Genomic DNA, 21,390 nt, shown 5'->3' with positions numbered 1-21,390 from the left:
GGCAGACTGTTTTGATGATTGGTGTCATGGTGTCATTGCGAACAGTCGGCATTGAATTTAACCTCACTGGCTTGAAAAGGGAAGAATGTTTCAGTTGTTGCGGCCAGTCAGACTGGAGCGGACGATCCCGACCGCTGAGACAAATCCGAAGAACTCCAGGTCGATAAGCAGAATAATGACAACACCATGAGATCAGTCGTGTTGCTTTTACGGTTTTACCCCACCTTACTCTTCACAACCGAGCAGTCATCTCCATCAAGACCTCGGAGTTGGCCACATGATATTTCTACCGAGGACAAAGAATTGAGCTCTGGGGCAAAGTATTCAGTATGGATTTTTTTTTTCTTTCAGCACAGGAGTCTTTGTGCTGGGTCTATCAGGCACCAGGGGGAAAAGGAAGCCCGAACTGGGCCACTTGGTCCGTTCCTCTGCCACCGTTCGCGGACTATCGGCACTACCATCCAGGTGGCCAATTTGCCAAGGGAGTGTGCCTGGCCATCTCTGGTACCTGTCGATTGCTAGGTATCCACCTACACCAATAACTGCTCCCTTTCTTTGAACTCCATCAAGGACCATTCACTTTGTCATCAAATTGATTCTCTCTGAGGCATCATTTGATGCCTCTTCACCTTGCAGTATCGACAGACCGGCTGTCATTGTTACAGCTTCCCGAGCGCCGAAACCCCCCTCCGCATCCGTTGAAGGGCTAAAGGGGCTTAGCTCTTATTAGATTCGGCCCTAGTCCCAGAACGGCTAGCTCAGTTGGATCAGATCTGCTATTCTGGGCAGCGTAAGCATTAGTGGCCATCTCTGATTGGCTCTAATCAGCGCAGTGAGGCTGACCCTTACCGGGACTGGACTAGCGCCCCTATCCTTGTGCTAATCTTGGAGACAGCCGGGCAGTCATTTTGCCTCTTCTACCAGACACAATACGAACAGAAGTTTGTTTTCGACCAAACGGTCAAGAATGAAGCCAAAGTCGGGTCGTTCGGCTCAATAGTCCATACTATAATTATCGGACGATTCGAAGCTAACCGGTCCTAGTCGACGCAGAAAGAATGCCGACTTTCGACGATGACGTCCACGACTACTCCATGTAAGACATGAAAGTGAAGATCAGAGCGAAGCCCATCGAGTGAACTGTGGTCGTACCACTTTCTTGATTGCAGGTGCTCCCAATGCCTGTCTCCGGGTGTTACAAATGATTGCGGGTGTATCCATGAAAACACAACAACGACGATGACGATGAACGACTCAAAGCACACTGTGCAACACAACAACGGATAACGATCTCCATCCGATTCGCATCATGCTTCAAGCTCTCTGAGACAATGCCATCCAAGCGCCCCATCCCGCCACCTTCCCCTCGATCGCGCGCATAATCTCCTCAATCTTCGCCGGCGAACTGAGACCCTGCTGGTCCAAGGTCTCGTTCAGTGCCACCAGCTCGAAGAAGTACCGATGCGGCCCTTGGCCCCGGGGCGCCAGCGGGGCGAAATACACGCCGTTCCCTCCATTCTGGCCGTACTTGAATCCACCCCGCAGCATGAACGGCTCGGTCTGCGACTGGTCGAGGAAGAAATCCGGGTTCTGCACCCCGGTTGTCGCGCGATGGATCCCATAGAACAGGCCGTGGATGACGGCTTCGGCGGTCGGGGAGTCGGGGTCCTCGCAGAGGAGGATATACTCTTGGACGGCCGTGCCGGATGGATAGGGCCAGGACAGGGCGGGGAAGTTGCCTGCGCCCTCGCGTGTGTGGTCGATGTCAAGGTAGGAGCCGGTGGGGCCGAACTCGGGTGATTCGAGGAGGATGGAGGGCCACGGGTGGTTGGTGAAGGCTGGCTGGCTGATGAAGAGTTTGGACCATTGACACCAGACGGTGCTGAGGAGGGTGATCCAGATGAGGGGGTAGGTGGTGTAATGCATCTGGTGTGCTGTCAGTGTCTGCAGTACATGCTGGGTGCTTGGAGGCCACTCACACTTGCTTGCTCGTTTGAGCTGGTATGAGCTGGTACAAGCTGAGCGGATGATGAGAAAGAATGATCGAAATTATGTGGTTGGCGAGGTGAGGATACTTTTGTTGCTCTTCTGGACGCTCTCTTGGGGGAGGTTGTCGGGCTTCGGTGGCCATATCGTGGGCATTCTCCTGCCTCTTGAACCTCAGGTGCAGGAAGTCCTCAGGGAAAGAGCCAGCCGCCACGTAGTGAGAGTTGGAAGAGCAAGCACCGAGCCTGCATCTTCCAAGTGAGGTGAGTACTATGCTGGTCCTGCCTGCTAGATCATGCTGCAGCTGCCCCAAAAATGGCAGGATGCCTTTGCCATCACAGTCGGTGCTGAGCAGCTCAGGGGACCGCCAACAACAGCCAGTGCATTACATCCTTCATTTTCCTCTGGGTGTTCTTTGCAGGCAAGCAAGCGAGGATAAGTATCCCTTATGAACAAAGTAGTACTGCGAGTGAGTCGCTTCGCTTGATCATAAGACTGTCATGTTGACTGCAACAGCTGAGGAAAGTGCAGTACAAACCCTCCAGCCATTGGCCGACATAGCATATATAGATGCCTACCCGAGCCCCAGTACAACAGTATACATAGCATATTAGGCTGCCATCAACAGCATCGCCTAGAACAATCCCGCCCCCTTTCCGCTCGCGAGTCAATAAACTATCAGTATAGTTCACATCGTTTCACCCGGCGACTTTGGCAAACCCATGCTCCTCGGCTGTCGAGCTCTATCCCAGCTTGGCGACCGTCTGCGCCTCAATGGATTCAAAGCATGCTCTTAGCGCATGTCTTGGCCCATTGGCAATACCTTAGAAGTGTCAAGGACCAGGTAAGTCCCGTCCGCGGGCTCCGAGCATGATGGATCGATTTCATGTGGTCCGAGGCAGCATACGCTCGCTCCACTCCTGATTCATTTGTGCGCGACCGGGCGGCTTGAAGGACTTCATATCCTCTAGAGAACCATGGGATTAATTCCGTGAGGTATACCACGTATCATTCCCTACTAATCCACCAAATTCCCAACCTTGCCTCCTATCTAGCTAACTAGATATATATTTCACCTCGCATGTGAACATACAAACCTCACCGGCACCAAACCCCCACAAGTCCAAGAGTAAACACAACCAAACCCAAGAACCAAGCAGAAACATGCTGCCTAAACCTCCCTCGGCCCCCCAAGACCCCCAAACTTCATCAAATGGCAACCCACCCCGCCGAGACGGTCTCGACCGACTAGCCGAGTCCCGCCGCGCTCGTTAAATCTCCGGCCAAGGATTCCGCATATGAGTTTTGACGCGAGCTATCCACCCCCCGTGGAGATTTCGCTCAGTGAGCGGTACTCAACCTCCTGAGTTCTTGGGTTGGTTTTTGTGGAGAACTCCTTGTTTTGTTGGACGGTCGGTCGGGCTGGGCTCGGTTAAGGGGATGGATCAGATAGATGGATAGACAGGTACGGTTACCGGTCGCGGGGAATTGGGTCTAGAGCGAGAGTTGGTGGGACCGTGCTTCGATCTGTGCGTTGACGTCAGTGTTAGGGTTTTTGTGTTTGGGTTGGGGATGGAGGGGATAGGGTGGGTTTTTTTTTCCCCCTGGGTGATGAGGGATTGGAAGTGTAAGCTTTAGTATTTATGGTTGTGGATGGGATTATCTGAGATTGTTTTTGTTTGTGGGTTGGATTGAATTGGGTTGAAGAGTTGAGGGAGTAGAGAAGGTACCACTCCCGACCGGGTTCGGAGGGATCCCTCCTACAGTACATAGGCAGAGCATTCGGTTCGGCAATTGAGAGTACGAGTAAGTTATGTTGAAGTATGTACATTGTAAATTGAAGTATAGAAAAGATATCTTATCTTGACGCACGCGTTCTGCTCCTGTGATTTACTTTCCTACTCTAAGTGCATCATCAAAGGATCTAGTGATAATGGTCCCTTCCCGACATACAGACATACAGATGTCAATTGTGGCACAAGAAGAATCACTGAACTCATCCTCTACCAGTCCAAAGAGCGAAAGGGAGATCAAACTTGGCTCTTCTTCATACGTAAATGCAGGGAAATGAGTCGGTTGGCTAAAATTAGCGAGGGGAGCGCCTAAAATTAGCGGAGGGTGGGTTGAGTGGATGGGGGAAGGAAGGGAATCTTGGGTGTTGTGTTGGCATGTCTCAGCTGCTGCTTCTTGGCTGGGTGACCATACCTGCTCTCCATCCAACGAATGGCACAGGCAAAGCCTTGAGGGCTCTGAGACAGGATACAGAGTCGTCGTAACCCCCCCAAAGCCTATTCTTCTGGGCGTTTGCTCGGCCATCGACGGAGGGAGGGAGGTATTTGGGGAGACCACAAGGGAAAAGAGAAGGGGGAGGTCAGACATGCTGAGGAAGGAACCAATCCTCGAGTCAAACCAGCTCGGAGATGATCTGCTTTCGCACGGCAGGGAAACGGGATGGCTGCATCGATCGGTACCCTGAAGTGCTTGAGAGAGAGGGGGGATCCTCCCCTTCTTATACGTTAACATGATTACACATAGTATAGTATGTTTGGAGAGGCTGAATTCTTTGATCTGGTCGTTAGTGCTGAATCGACAGTTGAGTACTGAGTAACCTATTTTGCAGGGTGTGGAAGTACAGTACACACTGTGTACAGTACAGTGCAATATGTCAAGCCAAGGCAGGGGTCTCACTTCGTTTTCTTTCCCGCCCAGGGACTGGATTTGTGGCTGGACCCACTGGGGGCCCCTCCTTCTTTCCTTGGCCCGGCCGGGGTTCAGGGCTTTTCAGGGCTCCATCTCCACTCCATCCATTCTTTGCGCCCTTCCCAGGTACAAGGATGTCATGGTCGACTCAATTGGTACTGTACCTAGTAATTGAAAAAGACACAGCAGATATAGAAATTCGCCAGAAGAAAAACATCAATTCAATTTAATGTTCTTCAATATTCACATCTTCACCAGAAAATAACAAACCGTTGCACACAATGGAATCCACTCTGCTGTCCTATGTATACCGGTAGTCCAGTCCAGTCCGTCCCTGGCTGGACCCTGATCCTGCAGTACAGTCCTGCGCTGGGGGCGATCTGACGATCGAGACAGCTGATAGGCATCCGGTAGACCCGCCCAGCAATTTCCCACACATACTGAAATCCCTTGGCTGCCTCATCCGGCAATCCAGGCAATGGAGACATTGTGTGACACGCGCTTCTTTGTGGCAACCTGGGTTATCCTTACTGTTTTGAATCTTTGTATGGGGCAGACGGCTCAGGGATGGAGTGGATGGCTGACACTGCCTGCCTTGGGCTGCCCAGTGTAGGTGTCTGCTCTTCAGTTACCCTTTAAGGGTCCTTCGACCCTGCACCACCACCACCCCCTTCCTTACTCTTTCGATTTCTCTCTCTTCTCTCCCCATCATCTTCTTCCCCTGCCTTGGGTTCTTTCCTCCACTATCCCTTCAATCGTTCGCTTTTTTTTTTTCTTTTTCCTTTCTCTCCCCATTTCAAGTCACTCGTTCAATCTTATTGACCTCTTCTCGCCTGCTTTCGATAGCCGCCAATTCTTCCAAGCTCTACCCTCCCATCAACTATATCATACTCTGTTACACAGCAGGTCTCCATTCGTTCCCGAGACTCACCCACCATCCGCCTTGTTTTCTCCCATCAAAGCACCTCGACTCACATAATCCATCAACATGAAGGGCTACGCTATCGCGACAGCCATCACTTTGGGCGCCTCCACCGCTTTGGCTGCTCCGAACCTCAAGGCCCGTGACGACGTGACTCCCATCACCGTCAAGGGTAATGCCTTCTTCAAGGGTGACGACCGTTTCTACATCCGTGGTGTCGACTACCAACCCGGTGGCTCGTCCAAGCTGGCCGATCCCATTGCCGATGCCGAAGGCTGCAAGCGCGACATCGCCAAGTTCACCGAGCTCGGCTTGAACACTATCCGTGTTTACTCCGTCGACAACTCCGCGGATCACGACGAGTGCATGAACGCTCTGGCAGATGCTGGCATCTACCTGGTTCTCGACGTCAACACCCCCAAGTACTCTCTCAACCGTGCCGACCCGAAGCCCTCCTACAACGATGTCTATCTCCAGTACATCTTCGCCACGGTCGACAAGTTCGCCAATTACAAGAACACCCTCGCCTTCTTCTCTGGAAACGAGGTCATCAACGACGGTCCCTCGTCGAGTGCTGCTCCCTATGTTAAGGCCGTCACGCGTGATCTTCGCCAGTACATCCGCAGCCGCAAGTACCGTGAGATCCCTGTCGGATACTCTGCTGTATGTAGTCACGTCATATCACAAGGAAAGGAAAAAAACACGGAAAGACTAACCTGGAATTTGTCTCTCTAGGCCGATATCGACACGAACCGTCTCCAGATGGCCCAGTACATGAACTGCGGTAGCGACGATGAGCGCAGCGATTTCTTCGCCTTCAACGACTACTCTTGGTGCGACCCGTCTTCCTTCACCACCTCCGGTTGGGACCAGAAGGTCAAGAACTTCACTGGATACGGTCTTCCTCTCTTCCTGTCCGAGTACGGCTGCAACACCAACACCCGCAAGTTCGAGGAGGTCAGCTCCTTGTACAGCACCGACATGACCGGCGTCTACTCCGGTGGTCTCGTCTACGAGTACTCGGAGGAGCCCAGCAACTACGGTCTCGTCCAGATCAAGGACGGCAAGGTCAGCACCTTGGATGACTACGATGCTCTCAAGTCTGCTCTGGCCAAGACCAAGAGCCCCACTGGCGACGGTGGCTACAACAAGACTGGAGGCGCCAACCCGTGCCCTGCGAAGGATTCTCCCAACTGGGATGTTGAGAATGACTCTCTTCCTGCCATTCCCGAGCCCGCTAAGAAGTACATGACCGAGGGTGCCGGCAAGGGTGTTGGATTCTCTGGCTCTGGTAGCATGAACGCTGGAACTGCTTCTACCAGCACCGCCACGCCTGGATCTGGCTCTGCCTCCTCGAGCAGTGGCTCCAGCTCTTCCGGCAGCGGGACTTCGACCAGCTCTCCAGGTGCTGCTGCTGGCCTGCACGTGCCCCACCTGACCATGACCCCTGTTCTTGTGGGCCTGGTCACTGTCATGTCGACCTTGTTCGGAGCTGGCATGGTTCTTGTTTAAATAGTTCATCTACCAGTGCATGTTTGCTCATGCTTGTCGATTCTCACCGAAAGCCCTTTTCTTCTTCCGACGGACCCTTTTCTCTTTTTTTTTTTCTTTTTCTTTTTTTTGTCTTCTTTAGAGTCAATATGCAGCCAGATTGGTCGAAGCACTGTATTTGACGATAGCCGATTGCTAGCAGGGCAGATGGCGGATGTGGGTTGCCAACGAAGTGATATTGAAGGCAGCTGTACAGTTGTTTGGTACCTTCATTTTTAGCGCACGTCTCTCTGCATGTAGAGTAGTAATGAAATGATTTATCGAGGAAATTGATGAGTATGACCCTATCGCCGGTTGGGCGGCTCAGCTGCCTGGTGGTGGGACCCGCCCGGAGGCCGACCGAGATTTCCCCTCCCGAGTCACTGCGGACTAGAGTAATTTCCAGACTCCTCCTCTCTCCGTCTTCCGCCATCCATCTTCTCTGACACTTTGTTTGTCTCAGGATTCCGCAGGACGCTTCACTTACGATATCATCCCGGCGGCCAGAACCGGCAATTCCATTCTCAAAACCCGAACAGAGTATCAGGTATGGTTTGATCTTGTCCATCCTCCGGTCCAGGTGCTTGCAGTCGCCTTGCTAAACAGACAAACCCCCCTTCCCCCTTAGGCACCAACGACTGGAGTTGGGAATACTCCAAGCCTCTAAGGTGATAAGACAGCTCTTGGCATCGTCACTATACCTGTCCGATATCATGACTTGGTAGGAACGGCCTGTCGACAATGGGGGCTGTCTTCCACCCACTGGGGACCTTCATTATTCATCCGACGCCTAGAGAGGCCAATAGGCGACGCGGGTTTTGTGATCAATCTACTCCGGCGCGAACTCCTGCTAGGAATCTGTTTGACATAGATGAGCTTGGCTCTTCCAAGGCACAGGGGTGCTATAACGCTCAAACCACCGATGTCTGCTCGTGAAACACACGCCGACTAGGGATGCTTGGCATGTCCCACTCCACCGCCGCTCTCCGAGAAACGCCCAGGGCCCGCCGGATATTGCTTATTTTGCTTCGAAGCCACTCACAGCCTGGGTTCTAGACGGCCATATCGCTGGAAGGGAGCAGACTAGACGCCTTCGAGGTGGGCATGCGTGTCCACAATCAATATCTTCAATGCATTAGTCTTATCCTCTGACCTCCCTTCAATCACCGTTACGCCTCCGCTTTCCTCACACGATGGCCGGCCCTGTCCCCACGTCGGCCTCGAGGAGGATTCTATATGAATGCCGTGGTCCCCCTCGAATTGGACTTCCACCGGCTTTCAAACGTTTCAATCCATTCTCTCTCATTCTTTTCGGTCCTTCTTTTGTTTTTTCTTTCTTTTTCTTCTGGCAATCTCTTTTTTGCCGCCACTCTTTTCCGGGTTGCTGCTGGGCCAGCTTTCCCCCTCAAGGTTTCTATCTCATTCTTCTCACCTTTGATTAGGTAACTTTCCGACCCTTTCTGGTCTATCGCATCTTTTGCTCGTTCTTCTCTTTCGAACAATTCGCTTCAAGATGCGTTCCTACATTCTTAGCGGCGCTGTGGCCCTGAGCTCCGCGCTCGGTGCCTCCGCCGCAGCCACCGCCACTTCCGCCTACAGTGATTCGCTTTCCGGCATGGACTTCCAGAGATGGTGCGATTCTGATACGGGCTTCTGTTTCGGTATTGCGCTGCCCGAGACCGTGGAGAAGAGCTTCATCGGTCAGCTGAGTGTGCCTCTCGACAGCTCTAAGGGATGGGGTGGTGTCAGTATGTCCGGTTCTATGACCAAGGCTCTCCTCATCGCAGCCTGGGCCAACGGCGATTCTGCTGTCGGAACTCTCCGCGAGACCAGTGCCTACTCTAGCCCCGAGGTTTACAGCGGTGATGCCAGCATTCTCGAAATTCCCGAGGGAACCTCCGTCAACAGCACTTTCCTCACCTATACCTTCCTGTGCGAGAACTGCATTCTCGGCGAGCCTACCACCTTCGGCGCCACCGAAGACACCTACTACTTCGGCTGGGGTCTCGCTACGACCAGCCCTACTACCCCCTCCTCCGATTCTTCTGCCATGCCTTTCCACGGAGCCGGCTACGGTGGCTTCGAAGTCTACTTGTCCAAGGCCAAGTCGTCTAGCTACGCCACCTGGGCTGCGAAGGCCGTCTCGAGCACATCCACTGCCTCTGCGTCCGCCTCGGTTACCAGCCCTTCTGCCAGTGCCTCGGCCAGTGTCGTCGCCACGGTCTCGAACACGACCTATGATTACATCGTTGTCGGAGGCGGTGCTGCCGGTATCGTTGCCGCTGAGCGTCTGGCCGAGACCAGCAAGAAGGTTCTGCTGATCGAGCGTGGTGTGGCTCCGACCACGGAGCTGGGTGCGACCGATGCTCTTTCGTGGAACTCCTCGATGACTCCTTTCGATATCCCCGCCCTCGGCAGCTCCCTCACCTCCCTCAACTTGATGGGCGACTACCTCTGCGACGATACGGCGGGTATGGCCGGTTGTGTTCTCGGTGGTGGTACCATTGTCAACGCCGAATCCTTCATCCACCCCCAGGAGGCCGATTTCGACGACAAGTGGCCCACCGGCTGGAAGTGGAAGGACATCGAGACGGCCGCTAACCGTCTCTACGCGCTCAACCCCGGTAGCACTCTTCCCTCTGCCGACGGCAAGCGGTACGACCAGGGCATGTACACTGTTCTGTCCGGCTTCCTGAAGGGTCTTGGATGGAAGTCTGTTGACTCCCAGAAGCAGCCCAACGAGAAGCACATGGTGTACAGTTACCCCTCCTGGGATGTCGGCAATGGTATCCGTGCTGGTCCCGTCCGCTCCTACCTCCCCTTGGTCCAGGACCTTGACAACTTCAGCCTTCGCACGAGCACCAAGGTCCGCCGTCTTGTACGCCGCAGCGCCCGCGTTACTGGTGTCGAGGTCGAGACCAGCTCTGGTGGCATCGAGATCATCAACCTGAATGCTGGTGGTAAGGTTGTCCTTGCTGCCGGTTCCATGTCTACTCCTCGCATCTTGTTCAACTCCGGTATTGGCCCCACTGAGCAGATCCAGACTGTCAAGAGCGGCAACACTGGCATCACCCTCCCTCCTTCCTCGGAGTGGATCAACCTGCCCGTTGGCCAGAACCTTCGTGACCACCCCATGTTCACCATCACCGTCAATACCAACAGCAACTTCACCCACTTCAACACCTCCAGTGTTGTTCCCGGCCCCAGCGCCGCCGTTCAGAAGCTTTTTGCTGAGGGCTCCGGTGTCCTCACCCAGGGTGGCCACCGTCTTCAGTTCTGGACCTCCAACGTTGGAACCGATGGCATTACTCGTTTCTACCAGGCTTCCTGCAGCACCAGCACGGACGGCGTTATCACCATGAAGCTGTACCTGACCCACGGTGCCACCTCGACCGGTGTCCTTGGCATTGACAGCTCCGGTACCACCACCCTCGAGACCGACCCCTGGTTGCAGACTGCCGCAGACAAGGAAGCTGTCACCCGCTTCTTCCAGAGCTTGATCGACGACATCAGCAACTCCACCTCCGGGTTCTCCATCTCCGGAACCTCGACTGCCTCCGGTATCCTTAACCTTATGACCAGCGGTGACCACTTTGTCGGCACTGCGAAGATCGGCACTGACGATGGACGTGTCAACAACGGCACTTCGGTCGTTGATCTCAACACCAAGGTGTACGGTACCGAGAACTTGGTAAGGATGCCCTTCTGGAATCGATGGCATCGCGCAGTGAGCTAACCGTTTTCCTAGTATGTTGTTGATGCCAGTATCCACCCCGACCTGCCCACCGGTAACACCCAGGCGATCGTCATGATTGCCGCGGAGGCCGCTGTGGCCCGCATCATCGCCCAGGGCACGGACACCGTTAGCGCCGCCAGCTCGTCCATTGCTGTTTCTGCGGCTTCTACTGCTGCTGCCCATTATGCATCTGCTACCGAGTCCTCGGTTGCTGTCAGCATTGCGACGGCGACTCCCGAGACTACCGCTGCCAGCGTTGCCGCCGAGGCGACCGCCACTGCTACCTCCGAGTCCAGCTCTGCTTCTTCCAGCTCTGCCTCTGCCTCCGATGAGGATGAGGATGACGAGGACTTGCCCGATTGCGACGATGAGGACGATGAGGAGGAGACCAACCCCGAGGACAGCTTCTCGGGCTCTGTCTCTGTGACGGCCCACAAGGCTGTCGCTACCCAGGCTGGCTCCGGTGCCTCGACCACCACCGTGTGGGTGACCTCGACTGCCTGGACAACGACGACCGAAGCTGTGGTTACCACCACCACTTCGACGGTCACTGTCTGGCCCACCTACGCCTAGATAGGTTTGGGGATGGACTCTCTTGTCGAAGGTGGTTGTGGTTGTATGTACAGTATATAGCCAGACTTTACCTTTCGATTCTCTGTATTTAGACCGACCGAATTTACTATTAGAATATGTGTAATGCACCAGCTCATTGAGTAAGCGTAGAAGTAGTCGCAATTAAGCCATCCTGGTCATGGTTGTATTATGCGAGAAGAGTTGATGAGAGCGAAAGGAAATGGGAAGGGGATGGGTGGCCTGGGAAGGCCTGAGGAATGAAATTGAACGAGAGGAAGTCACATGTTTGGGCGGATTGTCTTTCTTCTTGCTACTTTCTCCGACCGGACGAAGATCAGCACTCTCGCACTCTCTCACACTCACAAGATTGAGTCTGTGTCTCAAGCCACGGACTTCTGGTTCCAACCAGTCGGAGGGTCCCAATTTACTACGAGCTGAGCACGGAGCAGGTTCGATGAGGCACCGATGATGCAAAAGCTCCGACCGGGGAGGACCGACCGAAAGTGCGGCGTGGCCAGACAAGTTTGGAATGGGAAATAAGCAACAACCACTGCACCACTTCGAAATGTCCAATTTTTAAATCACGCAGGCCCAGATTGGCTCGTGCTTCAAGCCGTTGAAGGAAATGGAAAGCTGCTCAGCCACCTCCATCCATCCCGCCATGGCTCGAGCTTTTCCCACACTTGTGCTCTTCGTGCAGCATGGTCTGCAAGCTGCAAGCTGTAAGCTGTAAGCTGTGCGCCGCCAGGGTCTCGAATTTTGGATCTCCAACAAGTCAAGTCCCAACCCAACCCAGACCTTTTCCCTCCGATCATCGATCATCAGGAGCTCGAGCGTACGGAGTAATAATCTCTTCGCAGTCGCCGTTCACCTGTCGCTGCTTAGTGCCTTTGATCCAAGGCAGCAGGAATATGATTGTAACTATAGCTCGTCCCGCGAGAGGATTTTCTGTGTTATTGTTCATTCATTGTATGCGGGAATTTGCTGCACCATTCGGTTTTGCCCGCAACTAAGACGGATGCGGCATCTCGTTACCAACGAATTGTCTCGATATTTCGCTAGGGAAAATCCCTCATGCTAATCGCTGGTTTTTTGTTAGGGCAATTATATCATCATGGACTCCGCGGCCAGCGGGAGAGAGGAGGAGGAGGAGGAGGAGATCGAGAGAGGAGAAATCAGCTAAGGAGGAGTTGGCCCTGGCTCTGGCGCACTGCTGGCACTCCCTTCGGATTACCTCTTTCTCTCCGGTCTAAACTGACTACCTCCAGTATGGTAAGTTAGCAGTCAGAACTTGGGACTTTTGGGTCCATCCAGGAACGGAACCCTCCCCAATCCCCCCCCCAAATTGCGGTAAAATGAGACCCAAAAACCGCGCATGCAATCATTTCCCTTGCACACGAAGCTCAGGACCGACCTACCTACCACCTACCCCCTCCTCCCTCTCTCTCACTAACTACCAGCTATGGAGTACTTTCTTTCTCTACCGAGCTGCCCTTTCTATACAGTCCAGTCCAGTCCTTGCCATCCATGTAGTCGATCCGTGGCTGTGCCCGTTCCCCATCCCCATGCGGCTTTGCCTTTTTCTGTAGTAACGCTCCATCTGGTGGTGTTCATTTCCCCCATCGGCGTCTCTAATCTTTTTTTTTTCTCGCTTGCTGGCTTTCCGGCCCATCACGTATTGTTTGCTCTCACCTATAAATCCTCCCCCCTATCCGCCTGGGAAGCATGGCCGCCTCTATTCCACTTCAATATTCGTCCAAGGGATGCTCATCGACGGTGAAAAGTGGGCCTGTGAAGCTTGCGTTCGCGGTCACCGAGTGACCACCTGCAAGCACCATGGTAATATACATGCCACATGCCTTGTGTGAAGGGTATTCCAATCTACCTGGCTAATTCCACCTCCGCACAGATCGACCATTAATCCACATCAACCGAAAGGGCCGTCCCTTTGCAACCTGCTCAGTCTGCAACTGCACGCCGTGCGAGGCGCCCGAGGACCACGCCAAGCTCAAACGCGAGGCCGACGCCAGATGTCAAGCATCAAAAGTAGAGCCATTCCCCGATGTTCAGCACCAGCATTGCAAGCCCCCCCGCCCCAAACATATACTACAAAGACAACCAAAAAAATCCCACTCACCATCTGAATCTGAATTTTCCCACACACTCCTTCTCCATTGCTCCAGAGAACAGTCTAAGGCTGATGTGGATTTCCCTTTGGCGTCTTGCTCTTTGTTCCAGAGAGCCGCCGGCAGATCTCCTCGTTCCACCCCAGTGGGCTCCCTGAAGCCGATTGCGCCGCGTCCCGCGCCGTCGTCCACGGGCGGTGGTAGCAGTGGTGGTGCAGGCGCAGGATTCCGGCGCGACTCCCACTCTCCCCCGACAGGGGACTATGGCGATCATCGCCCTCGATCCACCATCTCCGTGAGCCCGCCGCCACCTCCACCACCCCCATCATCCCAGCTGTACCACCAGCAGCAGGGTCTCCTCCCCGGTACGCCCGGCAGCAGTCCCATCTACCTGCCCGGCACCAGCACCAGCACCGCCTACCCGTCCCCATCATACTGCACGATAAGTGACATCCCCAGCTCGCTGAGCATGGTCAACCCGCTCGACTTCGAGAACGGGGTCGGGGTCGGGGTCGGGGTCTCCTCCTTCGCAGACAGCGCGTCCGCCGCCGCGATCTACGCCCTCGAAGACCTCGACGTCAATGCTCTGCCCGCCGACGTCTTCCAGGGCGATTGGTCGTGGCTCTCGATATCGGAGGAGGCGGCCCTCCGGGACGAGGTATAACATTTGCAGACGGGCTGGATTTCACTACCGGCTCGTCGACATCCAAAAGAAAGAAGGCAAAGAGAAGCGATTGTGCAAATGTTATGAGTCATGACGTATACGAGAATGATGATGTTTGAGTGAGCATGAGGTAGCTATGGCTGCGTGGGGGGGTTGGGGGGTTGTGTCTGGTTGGGGAGCACAGAACCGTTAGTTCGCCGTGGGGAATCTGTTGATGGAACCGTCTGGGAGGGTATGGGGGTTTTCTGCTGAGACTTTTGGGGTTGGGGGGTATTTGCACCTTCGAATCGCAGCATCTACATATAGATTTGTTGCCCAGTTTGCGCAGTATCTACAGCAGAATATAGGTATATAGCAATACGATATACAAGTCAGCAGATCTTATTTGCGAGCAATGAAGACTACCCCCCGCCGGCAACAAAGAAGGTTAAATGCAACCTTAGGAATATCACCTATCGCTGATCTCGATCTGTCAGTCTCTGTACTCCTTACTACGGTGCCAAGGGTATATCTCTCGCTATGGAATCGGTCCTGTGGTGAGGATGCCCATGGCCACGGACGACATGGCAAGATAGGAGGGAGAGAGGACTGGAAGAATCAGTGAAGGCATCTGTAGAGCTGAGATGGGAAATGAATTGGGAGAACGAGACAAGGAGGCGGAAGGGGAGAATGATTGAGAGGGTCAAGTACAGCTATCGATTATAGCATGCCCAAGCCCAGTTATATAACCTAGTTAATAGTCTGGAGCGCGGCCGGCCTTTCCTAATTCGAATCTCAAGGGTGGAATTCTCCAATGACCGTCACGCTAGCTTCAGACAAGTCCCTGAAACAAAAGTACAAGTTTAGCTATGCTCGATTATGTACAGGAAAAGCAAGGCGCACCGTATGTATTGTGGTATATGTACTGCACCTCCCGCCATCTCACCCTCCAACTAATCTAACAACTAGCGATCCGTGAGCCTTGTCTATTGCCCAAAAGCCAAATGCTACCTCCCTAATTCCTTCCACCTGGACCCTCCGTGCCTGGAATCCCCACGTTCGCTTCCGCCGACTGTCTAAACATCCTGAATATAGTTCGCCGGCACGCTCTTCGTCACGCCCCCCCGCTCCACATCCGCCCACCCATCCCCGCTATCCCGGTTCACCAGCACGAACCGGTCCCCCTCGCTCATACTCCATTCCATGTCGCTGCGGGCCTCGTAGTCGTACAACGCTTCCACGTAGGCCAATTTCTTGGCCCCCCGGCGCGGCGCCACGGCGGGGCCGATGCGTTTGCTGCCGCCTGCTGGCAAGGTAGAGGCCGAGGCCGAGGCCGAGGAGTTGGTTGAGTAGGTCGACGCTGGGCGTTCCATCGGAAGGGCTTCGACGTAGGAGGCCGGGACGAGGCCTTCGTTTCCGGTTGCCGAGGTTCGCACCCGAAGCCAGCCAGATCCGTCTGTTTATGTGGTGATTAGCCTGGATATTCCAGAATCAAGGAGGTGAGAAGATGAAGGATGCGACACGAGTAGCTTACCATCTGGCTCTACAATGACGATATCGTCCCCTTCTTGGACGGTGACTTCGTCATCGCCCTGTGCTTGATACGGATACAGCATCTTACCGCGGGGTTCGGAAGAAGCCGGTTTGGAACTGAGGGTTGGGGTCGATGGAGGACTGTTGATGTATTGCGCCGGCGGTGGCGCAAGGATGCGGTTCCGCTTGGAGGCAGCCGCGGCAGCAGGTTTGGTCTCTGTAGCTGGTGGTGTTGGGGTTGATGCAGGTAACTCGGCTGTGGACGGGGAGAGACTGGTGGCGGTGGATAAGGAGCGGTTAGCACTGACGGCGTAACCGGAACTGAGTGAGTTCATAGTGTCTTTGCGCGTGAGCGAGGGCGCCCCCGTCGGGCCGCTGGATGACGACGGCTCCAGGTCGAGAGTCGGGGTCGAGTTGGCCAGCTCCTGTCGCTCGGCTTTGAGCTTCTTCTTCTCCTCCTTGGTCTGCTCGCCCGGACATTCTGCCGGCACCTTCATCTCGCACTTGCTGTGGCACGTATAACCGCAGTCGCGGCAGTCGAAGCCCTTGGCTGATAGACCCCAAATGCGCTCACCGCAAAGGTCGCAGTTGGTGGGGATCTTGAATGTCTGCGACTTAAAGTTGTGATTGCGCGCCCCCAGCGACAGGTCGCCTACCACGGACATGATGGTTGATGTCTCAACTTCGGCCGTCAGGCGTTTGCGGTCAAGCTCATGCAACGTCTCTTGCAGGAAGAAGATGGACCGGACTACTTCCACCTCGCTCCGTTTGTCCCTGCCCTGCTGGATCGCTTCGCGTACCTTCTTGGCCGCCTCTACCTCTCGTCGCTTCTGATCGGTCTCCACTCGCAGATCGCGCACCTGTGTCTTGCTCTTGCTGAGAAGATTGCGCAGGAAGACCTTGGCGGTCTCGTCGGTTATGAGGGCTTCGTCATCGTGCCAGACCGGGCTGGGCTCGAAGCCTACATTGGCGGGTTCTTGGAGAGGGGTGGTGTTGTGGCGCAAGAACATGAGCGAGTCGAGATGAGGGAGGTTGCGGGGGATCTCGTGCAGGAGATTGGACATGTGCTCCACACTTTTGGTCAGGTAATTCTTGTCCAACTGAGCTGCCTGCGCCCAGATTGAATTCAGCTTCGCTACACGGGTTTCGTTGAGGTCTTGCAGCCCCTGCGAACGTTAGTGTCATAGCTAAGACTGGGCGAAAGAAACCTACATCGAGTAGCTCGGGAACATATTCGTGGTAAAAGCGCTCCTTGAGCTTGTTCGTCACGTTGATGCTGATGAGGTAGGTGTTCTGCTTCTGTTAGTGTGCGATAGGAGCTGTGATTGGCTACATACCTTGACGTTGTTCATTTCCAGAATCTGCTGCTGATAGGCCGCTTGGGCCTTGGACTTGCTGTGGTCAAACGAGCTCTCCATTTTCTTCCGTCGCGCTTCCACCTCCTGACATGCACCGTCATATTTCCCCTTGACCTTCTTAAGCTCGCTGTAAGAAGAGTCCCTTTCCTTCTCCAATTTGGCATGAAAGTCGACGTGGCACTTCCGCAGTTCCTCGTATTGCGCTGCGGCTTGTTTGAGCGGCTCCGCTATCTGGACCACCAGATCCGTGCCGAATTGGTCGCGTTCGGCGGCGTGCGCCTCGATCGCAGTCAATTGCGTCGTCCATGTCGTGAGCGAGGCGCTTTCGAGCGAGCCCGGGGTCATACTTGGAGTATCTCCTACACTCAGCGTGCTGATCTTCTTCGCCTTGCGGTCGTTGTACTTTCTGCACAGCGCCGTCATTTTGGCCGCATATTCCTTCTCGATAACACTGCGCTCTCGGTAGAACTGTTGTATCTCATCCAACCACCCGATGCCATGGGAAACCTGGGGAGCGATGTCTTAGCATGGAGTTTCGCATCGACCGTGGTCGTGGTCGGGTGAATGCGCGCGGACGAACATGCGGGGAGGACATACCCAGTTGTTGACTGGTTTGAAGGCATCCTGTCCAATTTTGCTGTTAGCGACAATACTTGGTTGCTTGCCCTAACTGCAGACATCGCCGTACCTTCAGTTCTGCCCCAAAATGAGGGGCGACATCCGGGGTTGCCATGCTGACGGCTAATCCTCTGCCCGAAGATCACAGCGCAGAAGACCGACGACGGGGGATGCGAAACCAGGGGAAACCGGAATGTGTCGGCCTAAGATGACCCAAGCAGGCGCACGTTGAAACCAGCAACCACCCGGAGAAGAGAAACCTGTTGCGCGACCGGTGCCAATGGCAAGGAATCGGGGCAGCAGCGGAAGAAGCCAAAGTGGACAGCAATCACTAAGGCAAGAGAATTAATGATAGTTTGGAGAAGAGAGGAGAGACGCAGGCAATCAATCAATCAATCACTGCGAAGGGAAGGAAGCGGGGAAGAACACAGCTTAGTTAGGCTGGATGCAGTAAAAGCCACGGAAGATTGCCCGATGACAATACCGAACGAGGCTGTCAGGCCACGTTGGAGCACTACGTCATTCAGCCTGATGCCACTAGAGTAAGGTACCGTACCGTCGATGCCCTTTCACCGCCTACTACAATGGGCATCACGACGTCTTCCGGTTCTCCTTCCTATTCAGGACTAGCGCTGCTCAAAGGCGGTCCGGACTGGTTTTTCCGCCGTCATTGTCTGGTGATGAGCAAATGAGCAAATGAGCAAATGAGCATAGCAACTTGAACACCCATTACTGCCTTATTGCTACCGCGATTGCTCTGAGTCCCGAGTTGGTCCCGAGTAAATCTTTCTCTCTCCTTCTCTTTCTTCTTCGTCCTTGAAAGGATTTCCACCTCTGCCTTGTGTTCGCTTGAGTCGCTGTTTGGAGCCAGCCCTTCGTCGCGCGTCTGGTTTAAATAGAATTACCTACCCCGCTACTCCCCTCCTTCCGGCTGGAATCAAGCAGCCTTTTTATTTTTTTTTTCCCTCACAACACACACCGTCCTCAAATTACCTTTGTCGTTTCACGAGCTTATCATGGCCTCCGACGAACAGCCTGCTGGCGGCTCTCTCGCCGACCGCATTTCCAAGCCCGAAGAACCTCAGCCTGCAGGTATGGACAACACGCGGCGGCATACCTTCCTTCGACCCGGCGACTGTGTCACCCTCCATCGCGGTCGATCGCATCCAGAACCACGCTAATCCAGCCCTCTTACGCAGAGTCCACCGATACCCCCAAAGAGATCGATCAAACGGATGGAGCGCCCGCCGCCTTGGGTGGCTCCGATCTTCAGGAACCCGACTACACCGTGGAGGTCAAGCTCAGCGATCTGCAAGCCGACCCCAACAATCCTCTGTTCTCAGTCAAGAACTTCGAGGACCTTGGCCTGTAGGTCACATGTCAATCAAATCACTGAATGATTCTTTGGGGCTAACACCGTTTGCTCAACAGCGATCCTCGTATCTTGCAAGGATTGTCGGCTATGAACTTCCGCAAACCGTCTAAGATCCAAGAAAGAGCCCTCCCTCTTCTGCTCGGCAACCCCGCAAAGAACCTGGTCGGCCAGTCCCAGTCGGGTACTGGAAAGACTGCCGCATTCACGCTCAATGTCCTCAGCCGCATCGACCTCAGCACGGAGCAACTGCAGAAGACCCCACAGGCCCTGATTTTGGCCCCTACGCGCGAGTTGGCGCGTCAGATCGTGGGTGTCATCCAGGTCATGGGTCAATTCCTCCCGAACCTCCTCATCGGCACTGCTGTGCCTGCGGATAGCAATGCGCGCCCGACCAAATTGGAGTGCTCCGTTGTTGTTGGTACGCCAGGCACGGTCACGGATATGATCAAGAGACGCACCATCACGGCCAACAAGCTCAAGGTGCTGGTTCTGGACGAGGCAGATAACATGCTTGACCAGCAGGGTCTTGGCGATCAGTGCATCCGTGTCAAGGCGTCAGTTTCGCCATTCCTCTTCCGAATAGTGTGATGACTAACAGCTTCGCAGTTTGTTGCCCAGAGATATTCAGGTTGTGCTCTTTTCGGCCACTTTCCCTACGCACGTCCACGAATACGCTTCCAAGTTCGCCCCCAATGCGAACGAGATTACCCTTCAGCATGAGGAATTGACCGTCGAGGGTATCAAGCAATTGTACCTTGACTGCGCCAACGAGGAAGAGAAGTACCAGACTCTTGTTCAGCTTTACGGTCTTCTCACCGTTGGTTCTTCCATTATTTTCGTCAAGGTTGGTGGATTTGGACTCGTGTCACAGGGTTTCTGCTAATCCTCACTAGACCCGTGCCTCTGCCGTCGAAATCGAAAGGCGCATGGTGGCCGAAGGTCACACCGTTGCCTCCCTGACCGGTGGTATCGAAGGCTCGCAGCGTGATGCCGTGATCGACCAGTTCCGTGCGGGACAAGCCAAGGTTTTGATCACCACCAACGTCCTCGCCAGAGGTATCGATGTTTCGACCGTTTCCATGGTCATCAACTACGTAAGCGTTTTGAGTTGCGATCTTCAATTCACGCAAGCTAATTCCCGTGACTAGGACATCCCTGAAATCCACCAGACCAACCCTCGCGCTCCGCGCCAAGCGGACTTCCAGACCTATCTTCACCGTATCGGTCGTACCGGTCGGTTCGGTCGTGTGGGTGTCTCGATCTCGTTCATCTCCAACCGCGACGAGTGGGAGATGCTCAACCAGATCCAGAAGTACTTCAACACCAGCATCCAGCGGATTGACACCAAGGATTGGGACGAGGTGGAGGATATCATCAAGAAGACGCTCAAGAACACCCGTGCCCAGGCCGGCTTCCGGTGATTGTCCTGCCTCTCCCTTGCTGTTTGATAGTCACCGTTCGATCGCCGCGGATTGCTAGTCGGTTGGAGCAAATTGTTGGTTTAACGCCTGGGCTGTACTGCTGTATGGGCTGCGGATGAGTTTTATGAATCTTTCCATGATGGCTGAAAAATTGCACACCACACATATTAATAGATACCAGTTCATATTTGAGTCGCTGAAAACCAACAACCCCAGAATAGATATGCAGGGCTTGAGCGTTTCGATGTAGGTTTTTCTCTGTAATGGACGGCGATATAATGGCAGACATGTGATGCAATATGGAGGTGGGGGGTGTAGGCTAGAATGTGAACATGGACTGAGCCCGGCAGTGTGAATTCTACTGAAACCGAACAAACCGCTTTCTTTCTGCTTTAAACCACTTGGTCCGAGCATGTGGGCAGAGGGCGGTCTTGTTGTCCATTTGACCCTCCGTCTGAATATTGAAGTTGGGGAGAGAGCCCGGGTCCCAGGCGCGATGTTGACAGGAGATATTGTTTTGCCGTACCAATCGAGATATCTTGTATCAATTCACATCAACAACCATCCAGACCGGTCCGAGACCTGGCCAATAGAATTTGCTGCAGCAGATGCTGTAACAGCTGGTGGAACTTGTTGTGATTTGGTTGCTTGCTTCACCGATGCTCGCGCATGTCGGTGGACATCATAGTCCCACGTTTTGTGTCATGCCTTATTGTAGCTGGAGGTTGCGGCCTGCTCGCTTAGCCATCACGTGACTGGTGCTTGAGGCCTGCCATATAGATTTCCCTTCGCGATATCCGCGAAGGTTGGAAGGGCTGGTTCGGCCCTTACATATATAAAAGTCTTATTACTTCCTACAGCCTATTGTA

The 21,390-nt window shown here is 54.1% G+C and overlaps 6 protein-coding genes across 6 annotated transcripts; 4 read left to right on the top strand and 2 right to left on the bottom strand.

Annotated features, from left to right (window-relative positions):
* Window positions 1-1,314: 1,314 nt before the first annotated feature.
* Window positions 1,315-1,926, bottom strand: BO66DRAFT_325075 (YbhB/YbcL family Raf kinase inhibitor-like protein; the record flags this gene model as incomplete). Its single annotated transcript, XM_025643858.1, has 1 exon — window positions 1,315-1,926. The coding sequence occupies one exon, from the start codon at window positions 1,924-1,926 to the stop codon at window positions 1,315-1,317; it is 612 nt and encodes a 203-aa protein (XP_025503074.1).
* Window positions 1,927-5,420: 3,494 nt separating this feature from the next.
* gel1 (1,3-beta-glucanosyltransferase gel1) lies at window positions 5,421-7,332 on the top strand. Its single transcript, XM_025645668.1, has 2 exons — window positions 5,421-6,271; window positions 6,344-7,332. Exons 1-2 carry the CDS (start codon window positions 5,675-5,677, stop codon window positions 7,118-7,120), a joined length of 1,374 nt encoding a protein of 457 aa, XP_025503073.1. The 5' UTR covers window positions 5,421-5,674; the 3' UTR covers window positions 7,121-7,332.
* A 1,319-nt stretch (window positions 7,333-8,651) lies between these two features.
* On the top strand, window positions 8,652-11,447 carry BO66DRAFT_324906 (putative cellobiose dehydrogenase; the record flags this gene model as incomplete). The annotated part of the gene is made up of 2 exons (XM_025643850.1): window positions 8,652-10,829; window positions 10,887-11,447. The coding sequence occupies 2 exons, from the start codon at window positions 8,652-8,654 to the stop codon at window positions 11,445-11,447; spliced, it is 2,739 nt and encodes a 912-aa protein (XP_025503072.1).
* Window positions 11,448-12,786: 1,339 nt separating this feature from the next.
* On the top strand, window positions 12,787-13,817 carry BO66DRAFT_392482 (putative Cu-dependent DNA-binding protein; the record flags this gene model as incomplete). The annotated part of the gene is made up of 2 exons (XM_025647523.1): window positions 12,787-13,286; window positions 13,357-13,817. Coding segments are annotated over exons 1-2 (311 nt in total), but the record flags the coding sequence as incomplete, so codon positions are not given.
* A 1,266-nt stretch (window positions 13,818-15,083) lies between these two features.
* BO66DRAFT_392480 (putative actin polymerization protein Bzz1) lies at window positions 15,084-18,123 on the bottom strand. The gene is made up of 6 exons (XM_025647522.1): window positions 17,796-18,123; window positions 17,705-17,731; window positions 17,087-17,614; window positions 16,962-17,042; window positions 15,751-16,915; window positions 15,084-15,672 (listed from the first exon to the last, which is right to left on the bottom strand). Exons 1-6 carry the CDS (start codon window positions 17,838-17,840, stop codon window positions 15,293-15,295), a joined length of 2,226 nt encoding a protein of 741 aa, XP_025503070.1. The 5' UTR covers window positions 17,841-18,123; the 3' UTR covers window positions 15,084-15,292.
* A 520-nt stretch (window positions 18,124-18,643) lies between these two features.
* Window positions 18,644-20,548, top strand: dbp5 (ATP-dependent RNA helicase DBP5). The gene is made up of 6 exons (XM_025641772.1): window positions 18,644-18,817; window positions 18,925-19,093; window positions 19,157-19,654; window positions 19,707-19,944; window positions 19,994-20,194; window positions 20,249-20,548. Exons 1-6 carry the CDS (start codon window positions 18,742-18,744, stop codon window positions 20,519-20,521), a joined length of 1,455 nt encoding a protein of 484 aa, XP_025503069.1. The 5' UTR covers window positions 18,644-18,741; the 3' UTR covers window positions 20,522-20,548.
* Window positions 20,549-21,390: the final 842 nt, after the last annotated feature.

The sequence above is a fragment of the Aspergillus aculeatinus genome (genome assembly GCF_003184765.1).
Source record: "Aspergillus aculeatinus CBS 121060 unplaced genomic scaffold BO66scaffold_29, whole genome shotgun sequence".
Taxonomy (NCBI): domain Eukaryota; kingdom Fungi; phylum Ascomycota; class Eurotiomycetes; order Eurotiales; family Aspergillaceae; genus Aspergillus; species Aspergillus aculeatinus.
This window is presented reverse-complemented; position numbering and strand designations above follow the sequence as displayed.

Coding starts and splice junctions, on each gene's coding strand:
- gel1 (XM_025645668.1), top strand. CDS start 5,675: ATGAAGGGCTACGCTATCGCGACAGCCATCACTTTGGGCGCCTCCACC. Junction 6,272..6,343: donor TCCCTGTCGGATACTCTGCT/GTATGTAGTCAC, acceptor TTGTCTCTCTAG/GCCGATATCGACACGAACCG.
- BO66DRAFT_392480 (XM_025647522.1), bottom strand. CDS start 17,840: ATGGCAACCCCGGATGTCGCCCCTCATTTTGGGGCAGAACTGAAG. Junction 17,732..17,795: donor ATTTTGGGGCAGAACTGAAG/GTACGGCGATGT, acceptor AAAATTGGACAG/GATGCCTTCAAACCAGTCAA. Junction 17,615..17,704: donor TCAAACCAGTCAACAACTGG/GTATGTCCTCCC, acceptor ATCGCTCCCCAG/GTTTCCCATGGCATCGGGTG.
- dbp5 (XM_025641772.1), top strand. CDS start 18,742: ATGGCCTCCGACGAACAGCCTGCTGGCGGCTCTCTCGCCGACCGCATT. Junction 19,655..19,706: donor CAGTGCATCCGTGTCAAGGC/GTCAGTTTCGCC, acceptor ACAGCTTCGCAG/TTTGTTGCCCAGAGATATTC. Junction 20,195..20,248: donor TTTCCATGGTCATCAACTAC/GTAAGCGTTTTG, acceptor TCCCGTGACTAG/GACATCCCTGAAATCCACCA.